At 37.8% G+C, this 21,320-nt stretch overlaps 1 protein-coding gene across 8 annotated transcripts in view; it reads left to right on the top strand.

The window, feature by feature from the left end:
- The window catches only part of Baz2b (bromodomain adjacent to zinc finger domain 2B), a 240,467-nt gene that overhangs the window by 167,665 nt on the left and 51,482 nt on the right, over window positions 1-21,320 (top strand). For 7 of the 8 annotated variants that reach the window (XM_036186395.1, XM_036186401.1, XM_036186398.1 and 4 more), the window contains 6 exons: window positions 1,328-1,612; window positions 2,706-2,766; window positions 3,488-3,596; window positions 14,760-14,970; window positions 20,530-20,622; window positions 20,726-20,787. In XM_036186395.1, coding sequence (XP_036042288.1) covers window positions 1,328-1,612; window positions 2,706-2,766; window positions 3,488-3,596; window positions 14,760-14,970; window positions 20,530-20,622; window positions 20,726-20,787 — 821 coding nt within the window. The remainder of the gene's footprint in view (window positions 1-1,327; window positions 1,613-2,705; window positions 2,767-3,487; window positions 3,597-14,759; window positions 14,971-20,529; window positions 20,623-20,725; window positions 20,788-21,320) is intronic. The other variant, XM_036186402.1, reaches the window with a different exon arrangement.

Here is a 21,320-nt window from a genome sequence, read left to right as displayed (position 1 = left end):
AACCTAGTGGTTCCAAGTCCCCTGCCCCTTCCTTTCCTCATTATGCCCCTTCCCTTCTTCCCAGCTTTTTGTCTTTTACCTATATCAAGGCCGATATTTGCTGTCCAAATATTCTTAGTTGTATATTATTCTGTCCTCTGCTTATTAAAACATTATGGAATATCTTTAAAATTATTCACCATGGTCATTCAAAAAGAACCAAATGAGGCTGGAGTAATAGCTCACAACCATAACAAAACCAAACATCAAGTCCTTTTTGATATCAGAATTTACTAAGTAACATGGGGTCATGAACTTAAGCCTTGATTAAATTTTCATTTTTCTCTGTAGTGTTTTCTTTTGTTTAAGAGAGATTGCTTTTAAACACATAAAATACAAGACAACTAAAAATTTAAATACAGAGATTACATAAATATGTTTGTAGTTATGTTTGTATGTGGATTTATTACTGGTCAGCCAGAATTTTTTTAGTAACTAATGTCAATAGGAAAGTAGTCATTGTACAATTTAATGTCCTCATAATATAAAATCCTGAAAGGTGCGTACTATGAAAACTAGCTTTTACTGAACCCCAGTGCAGGCAGTAGGACCACAGCAACGAAGGCCGCCTAGACGCTGCTCTGCGCATCTCTATGGTATAGTCTTGTGTTTATCTAGAGTTTAACAATCCGTTCTTGTATGTTGCATGGCTAGAGGAGTATTACTAACATAAGTGTTAACATATCGGACTTCACAGCCAGGACAGACCTACCTCCCCCAGCCAGTCTTTGCCCCTCCACAGTTATTCCTTGTGAGCATAGTTTGGGAATCTCAAGACGCCTGATGAAGTCTTTACCGAACTAGGAAACACTACAGCTATAAAAGCAGAACACCAAACCAGAACCCTGCCCTAAACAATTGTTTTCTTTTGTGCAGAATCACAAATGACAGACTGATGATTGTTCAGGACAGTGAGATTAGCACAGGAGACTGTAAACTCTGGCACTTGTCAGTTTGCTCAACAATATCCCTTCTTGTACCTAACTTTCTCTATTAAGTTGAAATTAATTTTGAAAGCATTAAGCTAAACTGAAATGTGAAGTGTCATGTGGGAACTATTTCATGATTCAAATACTAAGTAAAAGTGTTTTCAGAGGAATTTGAGGAACTGTAGTCTCCATACACTTTACTCAAATAGCTTATGAGATGGTAAGTTTTATATTTACACTTACTCTTGGGAAATTGCTTCCTTGAATTCTTAGTCGCAAATAGTGGTTCTGAAATACTCCCTTTAGGTGCAAACTTCAGGTTATTGGTTGTAATATCCAAGTGCTTCTTTACTTCCCAGAATCAGATAGTAATTCAGAATCAGACACAGAAGGCTCAGAAGACGACGAGGAGAAAGACCAGGAGGGCTCAGATAGTGACACAGAAGGAGAGAAAACTGCCACGGACCTCAACCAGACAACCTCCTCTGCCAAAAGCACCCCCATCAGTCTCACAGCTCACTCAGCACCTCACAACCTCCACATAGGAAGCGCCCCAGGCTCTGCTCCTGCCGCCCTGTGCTCTGAGTCCCCGTCTCCTGCTGTCCTTGGTACTTCTTCCACACTCACTGCGAGTCCACACTCTGGTACTACACTTTATTTCTACCCATGTAAAGTCAAGGCAGACTGCAGCAGGGATGCTGTCTACACAGCTTTGGGGAGACGAGCTCATTGTAATCTTGTTGCATCTGGATTTTAGATTGCCTTAGAAACATGCATTTTGAAAAGACTTCATCCATTGCCTGAGACTTTAATTTTTTTCCCTGTGGTTTTTATTTTAAGAATCTAATTGATGATCCCTCTTGATTTTAAATCCATTCTTGTTTTATGTTCATCCTTTAATTTAGTATGGAATTCAATTCAGACTTGGATTTTTTGTGTTTTATATAAAATGATCACTTGGGCAATTAAATGCCTGCCCACTCACTGTACAGTCAACATCTCTCTCTCTCTCTCTCTCTCTCTCTCTCTCTCTCTCTCTCTCTCTTTCTTTTTTTTAGCATTTGTTAGTCCATAGAATACTAGCACTATCTTTTTACATATTTGATTTCTTATAAACTTCTAGGCATTTTCATTTTAAATTTCCTACATTTAACAATCTAAAGCTACTCTGCATTCTCATTCAGTAACTATGAAAATATGGGTTTGTATAGTACAGTAATTTGCTACCATTTTACTTATTTTACTTTCATTAGCACTTTCTAATTTTGGCTTTATTTATAACAAACAAGCATGATGTCCTACTAATTTTATATTTATTTGTATTTGTCTTAAAAGTGTACATATAACCTCAATCCCATTCCTGTGCGGTTTTGATTAAAGGCCTGGTACTGTTTGGGGCCATGGATATATATGCACATAGAAATTAAATTGTCTTTAAATATTTGAGCCAACCTTTAAAATTTCTAGCATCTATCTAAAAAGCTCATAGGCTTCTGAAGAAATGAATTGGTTTTGAAACCTGTCCACTGTTTCCTTCCTGACTGGTGCTTCTGCTAATGAGAGGAGAAATGCTTTGCTAGAGGAAGCCTGGAGTCTGTCTTAGGTCAGAAGCATAGTCTGCTCTGTCAAAAACACCGTGAAATAGTGCAGTAGTTTTCATAAATATACTAACACTCTATCAGAGGACTGTCACCTGTACACTTGAATAGCTCATGTCCTGGTTGACTTTTCTTAAAGGTACATCCAAGAGAAGAAGAGTGACGGATGAACGTGAGCTGCGTGTACCTCTGGAATATGGGTATGCCACACAAGCTCTCCTCCCTTAGTGCCTGAATGTTTCATAGATACTTGATTTCTTCTTCTCTCCTCTCTACATCATTAGTGACTAGAACATAACAAAGGGCAAAGTGTTGATTTACCAGAAAACTGAAAGCTCGTCTAATGCCTTGTGAACCTAAAGAAGGACAGTATTGCAGTGTTGGGGTAGGCTCATGTGACTGGAATGAACCAACGGCCAGTCACATGTCAGAGAGCCAAAGAGTACTAGCAGCAGGCTTTGCCAAGAGCGAAGTAAAGAGCAGTGAAAGATGCATGGTAAAGGCCAAAGTACTCAAGGGAAGATTGGTTTATCTGGTTCTAGTTCCAGGTAGCCATTAAGACTGGGTGTTCAGGGCCCCAGACCTAGAGAGGCGTGTGTGCTCTTTGCACTTGGAGTGTTCTGCTGTTCAAAGAAGCAGTCCATGTAAATTGATGAGTTACTCAGTGCAGAAGCCCTCCGAGTAATTCCAGCAGTGATTACTATAGAACTTGATAGTTCATTGTTTTCAAGTCCAGTCTTCAATTCTGTAGCTGAATTAGTTAGCTAAAAGTCTAAATTGTTTTAAAATAAATGTATTTGGGTTATATGATTGGTTTTTCTCTTTTTAATGTTTTCTGAAGAGCATGTTACTTTTTTAACATTTTAAAAGTTTTCTTAATTAAATGAAGTATCTCATAATGCTCATTTCTGTTGTATGTAGCTGGCAAAGAGAGACAAGGGTAAGAAACTTTGGTGGGCGCCTTCAAGGAGAAATGGCATATTATGCTCCATGCGGCAAGAAGCTTAGGCAGTACCCTGACGTGATAAAGGTAAATACTTTTCTCCAGGTTTCCTACATTTGGTTCCGATACAGCATTCTAACTCAGAAGGGAATGCCCTTCTTTCTCAGATGAAGTTCCTTGGTACAAAATATTCTCTTGTATGGGTCTGATGTGCTTAACCTAAATTGCTCACCTAAATATAGCTTCTTTATGAAATATGCAAGACATTAATGTCTTGAAAGCTAGCTGCACTTCAAAGATGGCTTATAATTATCAAAACCTGAAATGGAAAAACATGTTTTTTGTTTTTTTTTCACTCAGCAGAAATGGAATAGTAGCTATCCCATGGGGCAAGTTTAGCTTCCCTGCAAAACTAAGAATGGGTGGCTTCTATGAAGCTAGGATAACCCCAGAATCCATCTTTTAAAGTAGTCTTTGAACCAAAAAGCAGTACTATAACCTAAATGAGTAAGTCTTACTGATTCTAAAGGATTGCCTTTGTCAGCTAACATGCAGTGTTGTGAAGATTACACAGGAAGACCTCAGTGCACTGTTCCAGTGACAGCTTTGATGTAATAGATGTTTTTTAGACTTCGTTAAACTCTTCCTGCTTATTAATTGTATCAACAGTTTTGTACTTTATATAAGTATAAAAATACATGCATTGTTTGTCTGAAGTTTTATCACAAATAGGGAAAACAGTTTTAGAAAAACTAGTTTGAACTGGCAGTTCATGAGACACTGCAGAAAAGAATTTTGAACACCACGTGGTTTGGGGGACAGGATTTTGTCATCTGACCACACCACATTGTGTGATCCATTGCACTCTTTACATGTTTTTTTAATTTGGGAAGTAGTATTAGGTGAGTGGAAATTCTAGTGTTTTGTAGGAATTGGGCTTGAAATTAATTATGCACATAGTAGCACAGTTGCCTCTGAACTTGTGAATTATATATAAAACTTTACACTCATTCCCCAAAAACAGCTTCCCAAGAAGGTCTCATTTCTGTGATGTTTCCTTGGAGATCATCCCTTTCCTCTTCCATTTACCTGTAAATGCTTATTCAATTCCTGTTATCTTTGCCAGTCCTGTTGAAAGCATCTCTAGTTTAGGGAGTGGTGAAAGGTAGATTCTTGTTAACCATGCACACTCTTGTCATTCCAAACAATAAAATAATGTCCATTTTCCTTCAGTTTCTTCAGCTATCATATAGAGATGATAATTGTAACATTTCTGCCTTATGAGATTATGGCCAAGTTAAAATGAGACAATATGCAAGAAACTGTTTCAGACAGGTTCAGATGCTCAACAAAGTACATACTGTTTTCTTGATTGAGCCTCTTCCCCTTTGGGCCAGAAATAAGGCACAGGGATATTTTGTTTTTGTTTGGTTGGTTGTTTTCTGGAACTAACAATTTCTTTGTGAAAAGGCACACATTTCCATGTTGCCTTACTCAGAAAATTAAGCAGATCCCAAGGTCACATAACCTCAAAAAGGCAGAGCTGTTAAGGAATGAATGAGGAGCTGATGGCTCTGGAAATGTCTTCTTTGCATAAGTTACTAAGTGTAGCTGGAGATTTCTCCAGTCCCACCAGACTGGAAGCTGCTCAGACCCTGAGCCTTATATTACTTATAAACCGTATGACCATGGCAGGCTTCTTGCTGTCCAGTTCGTATATCTTAAATTAACCCATTTCTATAAATCTATAAGTTGCCATGTGGCTTGTGGCTTACCGGTATCTTTACTTCTTACTTCTCATGGTGGCAGCGGCTGGCAACGTCTCCTGACAGCCTTCCTGTTCCCAGAATTCTCCTCTCTGTTTGTCTCGACTATACTATACTTCCTGTCTGGCTACTGGTCAATCAGCATTTTATTTATCAACCAAATCAGAGCAACACATTCACAGCATACAGAGCGATCAGTATCCACAGCACATAAATCTTTTCCCATGTTACCATGAGGTGTTACCATGAAGACTGTGTTGTGTTCAGTTCTAATTGTCTCCCTACTGCTAATTCACAATACCAAAAATCTTGATTTTTTTTTTAAAAAAGAAATTTCTGCATAGAAATATATTATAGGGTTTTTCTTATTTTGACTTATTTTTTTAATTAAAATTTTTTATTTCAACTCCTTTACCAGATTTTTTTTTAATCTGAGTGAGCCACTATTTTAAATAAACTCCCTATATACTAGTTCAGATTTTTACTAACATTTTGGAAGGAAGAATTATTAGAAATTCTTCTTTTTAATCTTTGATTCATCGTTCTGATCTTTTATAACAGAACAATCTTTGTGTTTTTTAATTCAATAGACTTTTGCTCTGAAGAGAAAGCTAATTGCTATTCAACAGATGAGGAATTTTTGGTATTGTATCAATAATAGTTAGACTTAATCTATAAGGCCTCATTACACAGAGCAAACTGTTCTTTGACATCCATTCTTTTCTTTTTCTTTTGGAGCTGAGGATCGAACCCAGGGCCTTGTGCTTCTAGGCAAGCGCTCTACCACTGAGCTAAATCCCCAACCCTTCATCCGTTCACTTTTTATTACACACAATCAGTGTTCTTCCAAATGCAGAGTGTCTTGTTGAAATCAAATTCAGTTAAAAACTTGGATGAGTTATTGGAGCTGTAACATGTTGAGCAACCAACATTTCAGAGTGCTCAGGGAAGATAACACAAACTCCAATACCAGCTTTTAGTTCAGAAAAGTTAGTTAGTTAAATTTACTTCAAAGTGCTTTTAGAGAGCTATGGCTAAAGGTACCCAAGAAAATGTTTTACTTAAAGAATTAGAAATGTTCATGCTTTCAAAATTCTTCTAGGTGCAAAGCCATATATATTTTATATATTAAATCATTCAGGTTTAAGCATAGGATCAATTATAAATTTATATAATTATGTAAGAATTTTTTATGAAAATTAACAGGTTATCCTTTTGTTAGAGTAACTGATGGGAAAGATTTTTTTCCTTTAGTGTTGAAAACAAACAAACAACAATCTAAATCAGAAGCTTCCTGTACCACTCCTCAGGCTTGGCCTAGTCTGCCCATCTGGCCTTGCACTTCAGAACTGGGTTTCTAGACAATCCTTGTTGACCACAGTTTTGACCTAGGGGCTATCGATTGAGTACCTTGTAGGCTTGATGCTACTATAGTTGTAAACTTTCACAACTGACTTGATCTTTGACCTTTTGGTGACTTCCTTCTTGGCCATGGTGGTCACCTATTGGGATTGCTGTCAATTCTGTCCACTACAGCATAGTATAGGGGAGGTTTGAGGTGTGATCATCAGTGCCCTTTGTAATGAAGGCTTTGCACCGAAGGAGCTTCCAGCCAGGACAAACATTACTTTCCCAAGTTTCCCAAACTTTCCAAGTCAACAGCAGCCAGCAAGCACAAAGCAGGAAGGAAAGTTGATTAGCTAAATTTTTGGATGTTATAAAATACAGTTTGGCACAAATGAATTATTGTCACACAGTAATAGTTTTCTCTGTATATAAAATACTTCTAACTTTATACAAATTGTATAAAAGTTTGATGACTAACCACATCTTAAAAACACAACTGCATACTCCAAAAGGAGGCTAGCTAGTATGGTGTTGTGTGTCTGTAGTCCCAGCAGTGGATGGAGAAGGAGGGAAAGTTGCAAATTTGAGGCCAACCTCGAGGCTATATTGGGTTTGTGTTTTAAAATATTTCACCAACAAAAATCCAAAAGGGAGGAAAAACATAAATATGTCAAAATTGATAATGGCTTTAATTGGTCATGGTAGAAGAGACTGTTTTATTCTTCTGTTTTGTGTGTTTTCATGTTTTACTCATCTCTTTTGTGTGTTTTCTGTGTTCTAAAATTTACTTGAATCAAATACAGGATGTGGAAAATAGTTTGTTTTTCAAAGTAATATTTCTCTACCTTGTAATGCAATGAAGCTAAGAAATTTTTATTTTTAAAATGCAGGAAAATTGAACATAAGGATATCTATCAGGTGTTGCATATGTGATATGTGTATTTGGTGTTTAAGAGGAAATAAATGTTTTTTGTACAAATTTATTGTCATTTTAACTACTCAAATTAATAGCTTTCCTTGGAAATATATTTTCTTTCTTTCTTTCTTTCTTTCTTTCTTTCTTCTTTTCTTCTTCTTCTTCTTCTTCTTCTTCTTCTTCTTCTCCTCCTCCTCCTCCTCCTCCTCCTCCTCCTCCTCCTCCTCCTCCTCCTTCTCCTTCTTCTTTTCTCTCTCCCCCCCTCTCTTTTTTCTTCTTTCTAGTTTTTCCAGACAGGATCATTCTGTGTACTTCTGGCTATCTTGGAACTCACAGAGCTCTGCCTACCCCCTGCCTTCTGACTGCTGGGATTAAAGGCGTGCACCACCACCGCCCAACTTGGAATATGTTTTCTACATCATGTGTTTATTCTTCCTTTTATGATATGCCAGGGGAATACCAATTGTTCATTCTAATTTTACCTAAAGCAGTAAATAACTAAAAATATTCCAAAACTCTTATCAGATAGATAAAATTTAGGAGGTAATTTCTGCCAGAAGGTAATGTTTGAAGTGATAAAAACATCATTTTGTAAAAGTTAACAATTTTATTCAGTATTTAGCAGCTTAAGGTAGTAATTCTGTATGTATTAGACGATGGCAAACATAGATTGAAGATAGTGATTGTGTATATTACAACAAGATGAAAAGTGGGAACCACTTTACGTGTCAGAGGTAAAGTGAAGAACAGCAGGGTAGCAGTCCTCTTTCAAATAGCTAAAGCGGACGCCCTTCATTCAAGAGAAGAGGCCCTAAAAGGAAGGAAGCCAAGCAAACCTGTAGTCCTGAAGCACTTTGTTTGAGTTCATGGAGTGAGAGCTGTAAGATCAGTGAAGGGTAGCATTGCTGCTAGCTAGATTTCAGATGCCCTTACGGTTCCCATGAAAACCCTCCTCTTAGATGATTATCTTTGCGAAACCAGCGGCAGTGCTCAGAAGGCCATGCACAGCCAGCCACCTGTCTCAGGCTGGATGTCTGTTACTATGGCCTCTTGCCACTCTGTGAAAAGGATTCAAACTGATGTCTCTACAGAATTCTGTTCCATTGCATCATAAAAAAACTTGTTGATCCTTATGTTTGTCACAATTTTTATTTTAGTTCACCCTTTTTGGTTACCAAAGTAATAGAAAATATGTTTGTGCTGGATGGATTTGGGTAAGCTGAGAGAATTCTTTCTCTTACCCACATTTGCCTCTGGGAACATAGGAAAGTGTCACAGTGAGTAGCTGTTGATGGGGGTTGTTTTGAAATGTCTGACGATGCACTCTGTGCATTGGTGTTTTGCCATGGGTGTTGGGTCCCCTGGAACTGGAATTACAGACAGTTGTGAGCTGCCATGTGGTTGCTGGGAATTGAACCCAGGTCCTGTGGAAGAGCAGCCAGTGCTCTTCAACACTGAGCCATCTCTGCAGTCCTAATGATGCACTCTGATAAGCACTGTGTGAACTGTAGTAGGTGAAATATTTAATTAAGCATAACTTTTAAAAATAATTCCATATTTTTCACCAAGTAAGTTCAAAGGCGTTTAGGACATTGAATGCCTACTCTTCCTCGGTCTAAGAAAGAAACAAAAGAAAAGACAGCAAGGGGATCACGAAAGAGGGCGGGCAGGAGAAGGAAAGATACCCAAAGAAGAAGTGAGGTACACACCATTCAGAGATTTTCTGAAGGATTCTGTTTAATGACTTTATGCCATAAGAAAAGTAAAATGTGTTTCTTGAAAAAAAATAGCCTTTTTAAAGTCACTTTATAAATATTTATGACAAATAATGTCCCCAAATTTTCCCCAAAGACATTTTTTGCCCCCAAATGAAATTGTGAACATGCCTGTTGCTTTAGAAATGAAGGTGGGAAGTCTAAATATGAAGAAAAACTCACATAAATGGAGAAACCAGATAGTACATTAATATAGAAACTACAAAGAAGTGTATTACCTGGTGAATTTCATGTCAGTCTATTGCTATCCAGCTCAAATGAAAGGGCTTTTCTGGTGAAGGGTAAAAAGGGCAATCATAATAATTTGGGCAACAAGTGGTGTCAGCATAGTTGTGGTGCTGGTGATTATTTTCAATTAAGTAGAGAACAAAAGATTGGGAGTCAACAACCAGAGTTCTAGGCCAGCTTTGCTGTTAACTGCCACCCCTGTGCAGTCTAGCTCTGGCACATATGGACTCTGGGAACATGAATGATCGGCACGGACAGGGGAGAGGTCTGCAGATTCATGTCTCTCATGTACCAGGTAGGCTATTAGTGACTAAAAGAGCCCTGTGCCAGACGGCCTACCTGCCAGATGGCCTACCTGCCAGACGGCCTACCACAAGCCCAAGTGTGAGCTACTGAAGGCCATTCTGAGTCACTTTAAAGTCCGTTCTCTTCACACCCTTTGTTTTCTGGACTATGCACAGAAGTCACTTTGTCCTCTAAAGTTGTGATCTTAGGGATCACCTATTTGATCAGTTGGACGGCATAATCAACACTGTGGAGATAATTGTATCAAGCCACACCTTTCTCCACCATGTTTCATGGGTGACACCCCTGTTCTCTGAAAGAAATCTATTCTTGGTCTTTCATATCTCTTAAATGCTACTTAAAATAGTGTTTGGCACTAATGAGCTGTGTAACTGGTGAGATTAAGATTGCCCAATTCCCTTCATGTGAAGTACATCAAGCTCTCTGTGCTGTTCTTGAAGTAGAAAGCAATGGAAAGTAGACACCAGGCCTAGGGAAACCCAATAGAATCCCACTTTTCTTCATGTTAATTTTAACACTTTTATTAAATCGTAAATTGTCAAAATAAAAAGGATTTGATGCACATGCTTTGCTCCATGCTACGATTTTGCTGAGACTTCTAACCTTTGTAAGTTGGCATCCTGTGTCACTTTGAAGCACTAAGGTTTATTTAATTCCCTCCCCTGGAGTGGAAATGGACGTCACCAGGTCTTCCATATCCCTCCTCTTCTGAGTTAGAGATAAGGCTCAATAGTGAAGAGGACTTGCTGCACTTGCAGGAGATTGGGACTCAGTTCCTAGTCTACACATGACAGCTCACAACCACAGATGGCCCAAATTCCAGAGGAGCCACACAGCCACAGATAAGCTGTGTTCCAAGGGATCCAGCACCTTCTTCTGGCCTCTGTGAGCACTGGGCGTACATACAGTACACTTACATAGGGGCAGTTGAAACACTCATAAACATGAAACAAAAATAAGTTAAAAAAATTAAGATTCTTGTTTTTTTAGGTATGACATTCTGAAACGTTTCATGGGAGTTAATAGAAAGTAAGACTCAAAAGCACACTTTCAGAGGGAAGTTGGTTTTTGTTTAGTTTTGTTTTTTTAAAACAACTTTATTTTTAGGCTGTTATTTTTACTAAAAAATATTTAGTGAAACTCTGAATAATCTACTAAATAAATGACTACGAAATATAAAATTGTCACAACAAATGCATTAATCTACTTCAACCATAGACCACGGTTATTTTACTTCCAAGAGACAGGGAAGTTAGGTGATAAAGATCCCATCCATGCAAGGGTAGCCTCAAGTTAGAAAAAGAAGAAAAGAAAAAAGGTATCCCTCATTCATTTCAAACACGCCAGCCTCTCAAGAGTTAACTTGAGAAATCAGCCTTTAGAAAAATGCATCATAGCTCCACACCAGTCTTAGTGACACAACACTGAGGAAAGTGATCCTGAGAAATTTGGCAAAAGGACCACTTAGCTTACTCGGTCCCCCGGACTCATTTATTGTTAGGACATAATATCAAGTCAAGATCAAGATGTCAGAGCACACCCATGACTAGCCAAGTATGATGATTCCTGTTCAGTTTTCTTTCTGGCTGGCTTCAGACTTCCCTTTTCATATCAGGTAGTCTTCAGCTTTTGTTTTTTTTCCCCTGTAAGACTTTAAGCATGGGGCTGGAGAGATGGCTCAGAGGTGAAGAGCACTGACTGCCCTTCCAGAGGTCCTGAGTTCAATTCCCAGCAACCACATGGTAGCTCACAACCATCTGTAATGAGATCTGGTGCCCTCTTCTGTGTACATAATAAATAAATCTTAATAAAAAAAAAAAAGACTTTAAGCATTTGACTTTCTTTCTAGTTTGAATCCCCATTGCCAGATCTAGAGTCTCACAATGTGTATATGGTCCATTGGTATAATTTCCTACCCTGACTTCTAAAGCTTTCAGTTCATTACTGTTGGTGATGTGGCCCAAGTCAACTACACTAGAGACGCCTGGGCCTGAGGCACATTGTCACAAATGCTGTCACTCTGGAGTTGGGCTGGTGGCTCCACAGAAGGAGCACTGGCTGCTCTCCAGATACCAGCCTTTGCTTCCTGGCACCCAAGCGGTGGCTGCAACCACTTGTCACTGAGTCCCAGATATCCTTTAGCTATTGTATGAAATAACATATCGAGAGTCTAACTCAAAAATAATACGTTGCAGTCTTACATCAGTTTCACTTATCTCATATTTCCTTTCTTATGCTGTAAGTTTGTTCAGTCTTCCTAAATTAAATGTAAAAATATAAATTAATAACCCTTCACAAAGGATTATACTTTAATAAACAGACTTTGGTCATCTCCATAATCTCTCTTTTTATATGTGTCTTTTAAATTTTAGTCAAGAAATACTATTTCTAGGAAACATTTTTTGTCTTAAACCTTAAAATTTAAGAAAAAATAAGTGGCTGGGCATGGTGGCACATACCTTTAATCCTAGCACTCCAGAGGCAGAGGCAGGCAGATTTCTGAGTTTGAGGCCAGCCTGGTCTATAAAGTTTCAGGATAACCAGGGCTAACACAGAGAAAACCTGTCTCAAAAAAAAAAAAACCAAAGGAGGAAAAAAAAAAAAGAAAAAACAAGCATTCTCCACTGTTGCTGCGGAACCCAAGCCAGCCACTCACATAAACTAACTTTTTAACATATAATTTCTGACTCACAAGAGCTAGTCAAGTATTATGAATTCAATTTACTTCTCCTCAAGAGATAACTACTCAGATCTGGACTGTATGTCCTTACCCACAACAATTTGACTATTCAATGGGATTTCCTAACTTTCCTTTTCTTGTTTTCTGAAATCTAAGAGTTAGATGACATTATGTTTAACTGAACATATGCAATCCCCTTTGTATTTGTTTTTTTGCTTGGTTGGTTTTTTGGTTTTGTTTTGTTTTGTTTTGTTTTGTTTGTTTTCTGAGACAGGGTTTCTCTGTAGCTTTGGAGACTGTCCTGGAACTCACTCTGTAGACCAGGCTGGCCTCAAACTCACAGAGATCCACCTGTCTCTGCCTCCCAAGTGCTGGGTCACTACCGCCCGGCTAAGTATTTGCTTTCTAAATGCCACGGGCACAAATGTAAGTTATAAAGGCACTGTTGTCTGGTAAGTTTCAAGCACTAACATACTATGCTTGCTGATAGCAGGAAGTTTTCCTGAGTGAATGTCAAAGCACTATATAAAAACCATATTTAGTAAGAAAAGATACTCATGTAAGACCCTTGAAATAGGTTTTCCTATTAATAAGATACTGAAAAACAGAGTGTAAGATTTGTTTACAGACTCCTTATGCTCTTGTCACTCAGTCACAAATGTCACTTTGTCTGTGTCATTCATGCTGCTTTGATGCCTAAAATCCTAACAGAGGAGTGAAAAACTAGTAATAAGCCTCCCTTGGTGGCGAGCGCAGCTTGCTCTAACCTGTCTGTGCTGACAGCTTTCTGAAGTCATGTGTGGCCTGAAATGGACTCAATGCAACTGTTGATTCTATTGACTTTTTCTTAATCTTTAGAGAAAACAAATTTTTTTCAAAATAGATTTAAAGTTATTTTAGCATGCAAGTCATTGAAGAGCTAGTATTAGATTTTTACTTTTAGTAAGCAGATGTGGAATACATACACTAGTTTTTAGTCACAGTTTGGCTTGATATAGTCCTAAAAGTTATGATCAGTCACTCATCAACTTATATATACTTCCATATCAAAAGATAGAAGAATATCTTTGTAACCTCTGATGCCACATCAAGAGCATGTTGTGTCAAAGTGTGACAGTTGTCTTCACACTGAATCACAGTTTTCTCCCTGCTTTCTCGGCACCTCTAAAACAATAACCAGTGCCGTGTAAGTTAGAACTGTTACGAAGATCACAGTATATGACTTCAGAGTGCCTGAACAAAATGAGACTTCTACTGTGGATTTGTAGCTATTTTCTATTCCTTTAGCAAGTATATTTGTAATTAACAGGTTCCGTCATTGTTTTCAAATGGTTGCTTTTTTTTCTTTGGTGCTTTCAAATGTCAGTGTTTGTTACAATTTTCAATGTTAAATTTCCTCAATTGTTTGTTTAGATCAATTGCCAAGTAAGGCTGATGAATTGAAACTGATACATATTTTAAAGTCTACTTAATTTTCCTGCACTGTTGGTTAAGCTTGTCATAATTTACTTGTTGAAGAGGCCAGATCTTTTGTTGATTTCCTCAGACTGGGTTTTTGCACGTATTTTAAAGAGATTCTTCATATCCAGTCTCACATTTAAAGCTATAATGATTAAGTCTCAAATTTTCATCCAGTCCAGGTTTGTCTAGGGGTAGAAATAAGATTAATTTAAGGTGACTTGAGCCTCCATCAAGAGGCTGGTGTTAGCATGGTTGTCTCTTTTTTGATGAAATGAAACCCATTCAAGGGCAACTGTTACTTTCTTAGTAATTACAACAGACTAATATTTTAACTTTCTCTCTCATGTAGTAGCTATAATATTCATCTGAGAAAAATGTTGGTCTGATATCTGGATAGCCTAATGTTTTTTGTGAACTATTAACACTCAAGAATAACCCATAGGGAAGTTATCACATAAATGATACTTTCAAATGTCTACCAACTTTGTCATAATTGTATTCAGAAATGATGATTATGTTATATCTCTCTGTATGCTTATACAGATACAAATCTGTCTACATACTTAATTGAGGAATAAATAATTTGACTAAGAATTATTAAAGATATACCATAGAAAAATTACTAATTTAAATTTAGTTTTTAGTAAGTTAAATTTTATACCCACTTTATAAACTTAAAAAAACTATGATTTTTACTAGAATTTTTTATTATGTTGACCCTTATTTTTATTTTGTTTGTAACATTTATTTCTGTAATTTATTAATTAACAGGGAATGCAGTGGTGTCTTTTGAAAGAAGAGGATGTCATTCCTCGTATCAGGGCAATGGAAGGCCGAAGAGGAAGACCACCCAATCCAGATAGACCAAGAGCAAGAGAGGAGTCCAGGATGAAGCGCCGGAAGGGTCGCCCTCCCAACGTCGGCAGCGCGGAGTTCCTGGATAACACAGATGCAAAATTACTAAGGAAACTGCAGGCTCAAGGTAAGACGCATCTGCTCTCTGTCACTAGTGATCTTACAAAAGCCCAGGAGTCATCCCTCTTGACCTTTTGATTTGGGAGTGATTGACACTGTTCTCCAATGAGCAGTTCTTTGGACACATAACCAGATCTCAAGAGTTGTGCTTACAGACCCGTCCCCACTGCATGCTGCAGTTGCACTCTTGGTATTTGCATGGGAAGGGATCAGCCAGCCATTGGTTGTACCAACAGGATTCTTCTTTTCACAGTGTACATGGGATAACTCCAAAATATGTGGGTCTTTGGGTCAATCTTCAGAGAATTCCAGTTATGGTAACTAACCCCAGTGTTTTAGTTTGGAGTCACCTGAAGTCTGGGTATGAATTTCAGAATGCTGAAGTTGTCAGTGTGTTTTAGAAGATGTGACAAGGGCACCAGAGAACGGGTGTATTAAGTTCAAAGTACTCATAATGATCAGAAATGTACTTATTATTCAAAATTGTACATAAATTACCTTGGAGCTGTGCCTTATGACAAGGGAAGACCTAGATAAAACAGATGTTCTGCTGTGGAGTCTTGAGTTACTTTGTATAAAAGGAAAACCTCTTCAGATTCTCTTAAGCATATCATCTCATGTAAATATATTACACTTGTAAGCATATATGTACAGATGACTGATGGCTTAAATTTTTAATAATTAAAATTATATTAAAGAGGCTATCAGAATTTTGTCATTTCAAGAATGTTTTATCTCTATAAAACCTAGAAAAAACACACAAAATGTATTTCTGTTCATTGTAAATCAATCATAATACATAGAAAAGGCTCATAGAACAAAACACTTTAAAAGAAAGCTCCTATTCTCACTCATCAGTGGAGTACTAACAAGTTTTTGTTCATTTCTAAAGCCTGCTTCCCATGTGTACCCTGTCAGCTTGATCTTGGTCATGTTTCCAGTGGCTCAGCAGTTAGTGATGCACGTGTTTCTTTACCATCCCCATTAGAACGCTGTGTCTTTGATGACTTTTCACTATCACATACACTATAATAATAAACACATGGTAAGCATTTATAACTATATATTTCATAAACACCCATCGTTTCCAGGTGAATCAGCAGTCAAGTACTATTTCTAAAACAGATGTTCCAATTCACACTTCATCTAATAGCATGTACAGTAACTACTGGCTAGCATCTAACTTAATATTGCTTTAGTCTTTCTCTGCCTTAAAACAGTTTTTTTTTTTTTTTTTATGTTATTTCCTTCATCTTAATACTTCTATCTTGCAAATAGTTTAGTGATGACTAAAAACAAAACAATAAATCTATTAAGAGATATGCATGAGTTTTAAAATTAGTTTAAAGTTGCTGTTTTGTTTTTTGTTGGTGTTTCAAGCCAGGGTTTCTCCGTGTAGTCCTAGCTGTTCTAGAACTAACTCTGCAGACCAAGCTGGCCTCGAACTCTGAGATCTGCTGCTTCTGCCTCCCAATTTCTGGGATTAAAAGGGCACACCACCATGCCCAGCTTTAGTTTACAGTTTTTAAAATTGCATTTTCAATTGTCTTTTTTCCTGTGTGTGTGAGTGCACATGTGTGCACATATATGTATGGGTGTTCATACCACAGCGCATGTATGGAGGTCAGAAGAGACCTTTCATGAGTCAGCCCTCTCCTTCCACCATGTGGGCCCTGGGGATAAACACAGATTGTCAGTCTTGGTAGACAGTCCCTTCACCCACTGAACTATACTGCTGGCCCTGAGTTCTAAAAATTATTATCAATAAAGAAAGCCATGACTCTTGTGAGGCTCGTGTAATGGTAGCTGCGTTATATTTAGAAATGAGTGCTTGAAGTGAACTGGTAACCAAAATGTCTTTTTCTGTATGTTTTCATTTCTAATGCATATACCCTTATGTACTATCTAAAATAGAGCATTTAAATTTGAGAAATTAACTCTATTGTAACAAAGAAGTTAATTGTCCTTCTTTTACCCAGAATATTTTTTATCCTAGATTTCAAATTGATTTTATTCCATGACATGTTTGTCTCTGGTTGTAATGGGCTTCACTTAGGCTGTACTGTTAGTGTGTGTATGTGTATCTATTCTCTCTCCATTGAAACAAGCACTTAGTGTTCTCATTGTTTTTACATTGATTAACTTACTAGGGAGAGGAGGGCACTTGTGTCTCACACACACTGTGGAAGTCACAGGACAAATTGCAGGTATGAGTTCTTTCCTTTCACCATGTGAGTTCTAGGGATCAAATTCAGGTCGTCAGCCTTGGCGGTGACAGTCCTCACCCACTGAGCATCTCCCTTGCCACAGCATTAAATATTTAGCAGTGAATGATTACTACATTCAGGCTAGCAAGTTATTCCTACTCAGGCTCTGTGATCTAAGTTCTGTCCCTGGGACCCCACGTCAAGGTAGAAGGAGTGACATGGTTCTACCAAGGTGTCCTCTGACCTCTACATGCCTGCCGTGGCCCACCCACCCACATACACTTGTACACAATAATAAATAAATACATAATATTTTTTTATGATTACAAGTGTATGAATTGTTGTGCACCCCCTTTGTAGAGATTAAGTAACAACTAATTGTTTAACATCTATTTTAAAATTTCAAACAGTTTAAAGGGGTTATTTGAGATGATTCTACAAGTTTTTATTACATATTATTATTCTACTAGGATTAAAGTATGCTGAAAAATTTGATTAAGTTTGCAGAATAGTTAAGAATATGATAAATGCACGTTTGAACATATTTCCAAACACTATAAAACTGAGAGAGCTCTAAATTATCAGAGAATAAAGATTAAATCTGACACAGTTGCCATATGATAATGGCTTTCCGTGCATGTAAATAAAACCTGTGTGTTAACTGACCAACACTAGTACCTCAGGCTGTGTAGAGCAGAAAATAGCAGCCAGCACTGGACGTCGCAGAACTGGAGGTGTGGACACAGTGCTTTCCCCAGTGACTGCTAAGAAGATTTTAGTCATGCTACAATGCTTTAGAATATTCTGTCCAGTGGAATGTCTCACTAATTCTGTGTGGTATGAGTTTATTTGAAATTAAACACTTTCTTTGAAATTAAGGCAGATATATTTTTAAAATTTTTATTAGCATCTATTTATTGGGTAAAAATGATTGATTTCATTATGAAATTTTTGGAATTTATAAAGGCCCATTCTTCTGTTAGAGAAAGAATTCAGCTTAGAGTGAAAGATCAACTTACGTAACTTTTTTAGGAAACTGTTTTTCTAAATCACGTGTGCTTTTCAACTTAAGAGAATGTTGAGCATTTAAATCAGAGTTCAATAAAAATGAAAAACCCCACATTCGGTTCTTCAATATTAATATTTAAAATTGAAAATGTGTTATTGTTTCGGAATTATGATAGTCTTCTAGCATATTGTTAGCAGAGGTTGCTTTCTCTGCATGCCAGTTAGAGGCCTTCATTTCTAAGGGGTTTACTATAGGAAGGAGATCTTTTGCATAACTCAGAAAGTTTTCATGAAGCCTCTGATTTCCAAATAGTGAACATTATAGGAAGGTTGAAATGTATTTTAGCATCAGTTTTGTTTTCTCTTCAGTAATATCTATAGTTTGCTACATACAATTAGACTTGTATCCACTTTCCTTTCAAAATTGTTATGATAGAAAATTAATGATCATCAATTCATAGACTATACGGCTGACTTACTAGAACCCCGAAAACATTCAAATGCTGCTTCAGGATTTTTCCTCATAGGGAAATAAATGTAGATGGGCAGTTCCGAAAGATGTGAGTTTGTGAATGACCGCTCTGTAACTTCTATGAGCCTTACACATTTTATTTCTATACTGTGTATAGTATTGTATACCTTATAAAATAGCTATGAAGATTAAATAAAATCATGTAAATTCAATGCATTACCCACATTCAATAAATGGTAGAAATACACAGTCATTGTCAATTTATATAGTTCCTTACATCTTCATCAGCTACAAAATTTAGAACTATTGTTCTGTGTTGTAAAGTGGTACTTTCTAAAATTATTTTCCAGGTAATATTATGATACATCCCTTTTAGAGTTAATACCATTCAGATCATGCTTGCCACTGAAAACAGTGATATTGTATGGTTTCTGTATCCATCATACCCATCTCCACACTAACAACCAAGCACTAAATCTCAGTGACATAGGGCATTAAAAGCTAATCCCTTTTCCAGATGGAATCAGTGAGAGCAGCTCTGTTGGTCTTGGCTGGGATTGTTCACATGTGTGGGCTCAATTGGCTCCATGTGTTCAATACCCAACAGCCTATTGAAAACATGTCCTTGATTGGTGGGCCACGCACAGGGGCAGTAGAGAACATGTGTTCCCTTGAAAGCTCTGCTTCCGTTTCAGCTAACATCCTCTTGCCCAGGGGAGACCATTGGCTGAACTCAGAATCTAGGGGCAGAGTTTATCCCTTCTCTTGATGAGAGGGACTCCAGAGTCACGTTGCCAATGGCCTGGGTTAAGAGACGGATGAAGAAAAGGACTTTTTGCCCCAAATCCTTCTGTCCGTTAAAATTATGTGACCTTTGCTGTCCTTAAAAGTATTGGATATTCTTCCTTCTTTTAAATATTTTTAATAATATTAATGTATGTGCATAATGATGTGTGTATAAATGCAAATGCATATCTGCCATGATGCACATGTGGAGGTCAGAGAACAACTTTCAAGTTTAGTTTGTTTTCTCCTTCCAGCATGGGTTCTGGGAATGAGCCCCTGTCCGGTAGGTTTACACAGCAGTGGGTTCTGGGAATGAGCCCCTGTCCGGTAGGTTTACACAGCAGTGGGTTCTGGGAATGAGACTGTTGACAGACTTAAATAGCCAAGGGCCTTTACCTGTTAGGTCTGGCCAGTAGTCTCTGCTTTCTATTTTAAGAGTTTAGTTCTTCTACTTTTAAACAAAAATATCACTAGATTCAAGGGTTTAATCATTAGTACAGCTAATTGAAGTACAAATTGGCTAAAGGTCTCTACCCTTGCAAGTATATGTGTGCACGTGTGCGTGCGTGCGTGCGTGTGTGTGTGTGTGTGTGTGTGTGTGTGTGTGTGTGTGTGTGTGTGTTTGTGAGAGTGTGGTTTACATATGTATATGTGTGAGATTGTGTCTGCGTGTGTGTGAAGAGTGAAGCTCAACTGATCTTAGATCTCAGCATTGCTTGTAGTGTGGAAGGGTGCTAAAGGGAGCTCCGTGGTGGGATCACATTTATACAGTTAGTCTTTTGTCCATATTTGACTCAATAGTTGGCCAATTCTTTTCTCACTTTTTGGGCTTTAAAATCCATGATCTCTTTGTCTCGGCCACCCAAGTGCTGGAATTACAGCCTGGAACTACCAGTCAGCTTTTCTAGCAGGGGCAATGAACATGCCATTTTCTACCAAACTACTTTCCTACCTGGTCTATCTCTACCCTTAGGCAGTTTTCTTAAGTGTTTTATCATGTGTGGTGACACAGTGCCAGTTTCACAGTTATTCTTTGAGATAAATCACGTGTGTAGTGTTGTCACGAAAACCCTTTAAAATTTGTGTTTTTCAGAAATAGCCAGACAAGCAGCACAAATAAAGCTTTTAAGAAAACTTCAAAAGCAAGAACAGGCACGGGTTGCCAAAGAAGCTAAAAAACAGCAAGGTAGATGACTTGTGTGCATTGAAAGGTGGGAGCTGGGCCTTCATAGGGCTGCCCTTCTTCCTGTGTTTCTGTGCTGACAGGCATGCTTTGGTTCCCTTAACAGCAATAATGGCTGCGGAAGAGAAGCGGAAGCAGAAAGAACAGATGAAGATTATGAAGCAGCAGGTATGTTCATGTGCTGGGAGGGACTTCTGATGTGAATCTGCCTGCTATAGTTGGGCATGGTACCCACCTGCGTTTCCTGCATAGTTGCTGTTACGTGTGAATGTCTCTGTCTGTTTAGAAAGGTGCATCTTAAAATTCTTCTCCTTTAAATTTTTTTTATATTTCAAGAGATATTTATTTTTATTTTATATGAATGAGTGTTTGTCTACATGTATACATTTTTTACCACATCTATGCCTGGTATCCATGGAGACCAGAAGAGGGCATTGGATCCTCTGGAAATGGTACTAAAGTAGTTAAGAGCCACCATGTGAATATTGGGAACTCAACTGAAGTCCTCTGCAAAAGCAATCAGTATTTTTTTTTAATGTTTATTTATTATGTATTCAGTGTTCTGCCTGCATGTGTCTATGCAGGCCAGAAGATGTCACCAGATCTCATTACAGATGGTTGTGAGCCACCATGTGGTTGCTGGGAATTGAACTTTGGACCTTTGGAAGAGTAGTCAGTTGTTCTTAAATGCTGAGCTATCT

Source organism: Onychomys torridus, chromosome 4 (genome assembly GCF_903995425.1).
Source record: "Onychomys torridus chromosome 4, mOncTor1.1, whole genome shotgun sequence".
NCBI lineage: Eukaryota > Metazoa > Chordata > Mammalia > Rodentia > Cricetidae > Onychomys > Onychomys torridus.
The sequence above is the reverse complement of the archived record's forward strand: the minus strand, read 5'-3'. Positions and strand labels throughout refer to the sequence as shown.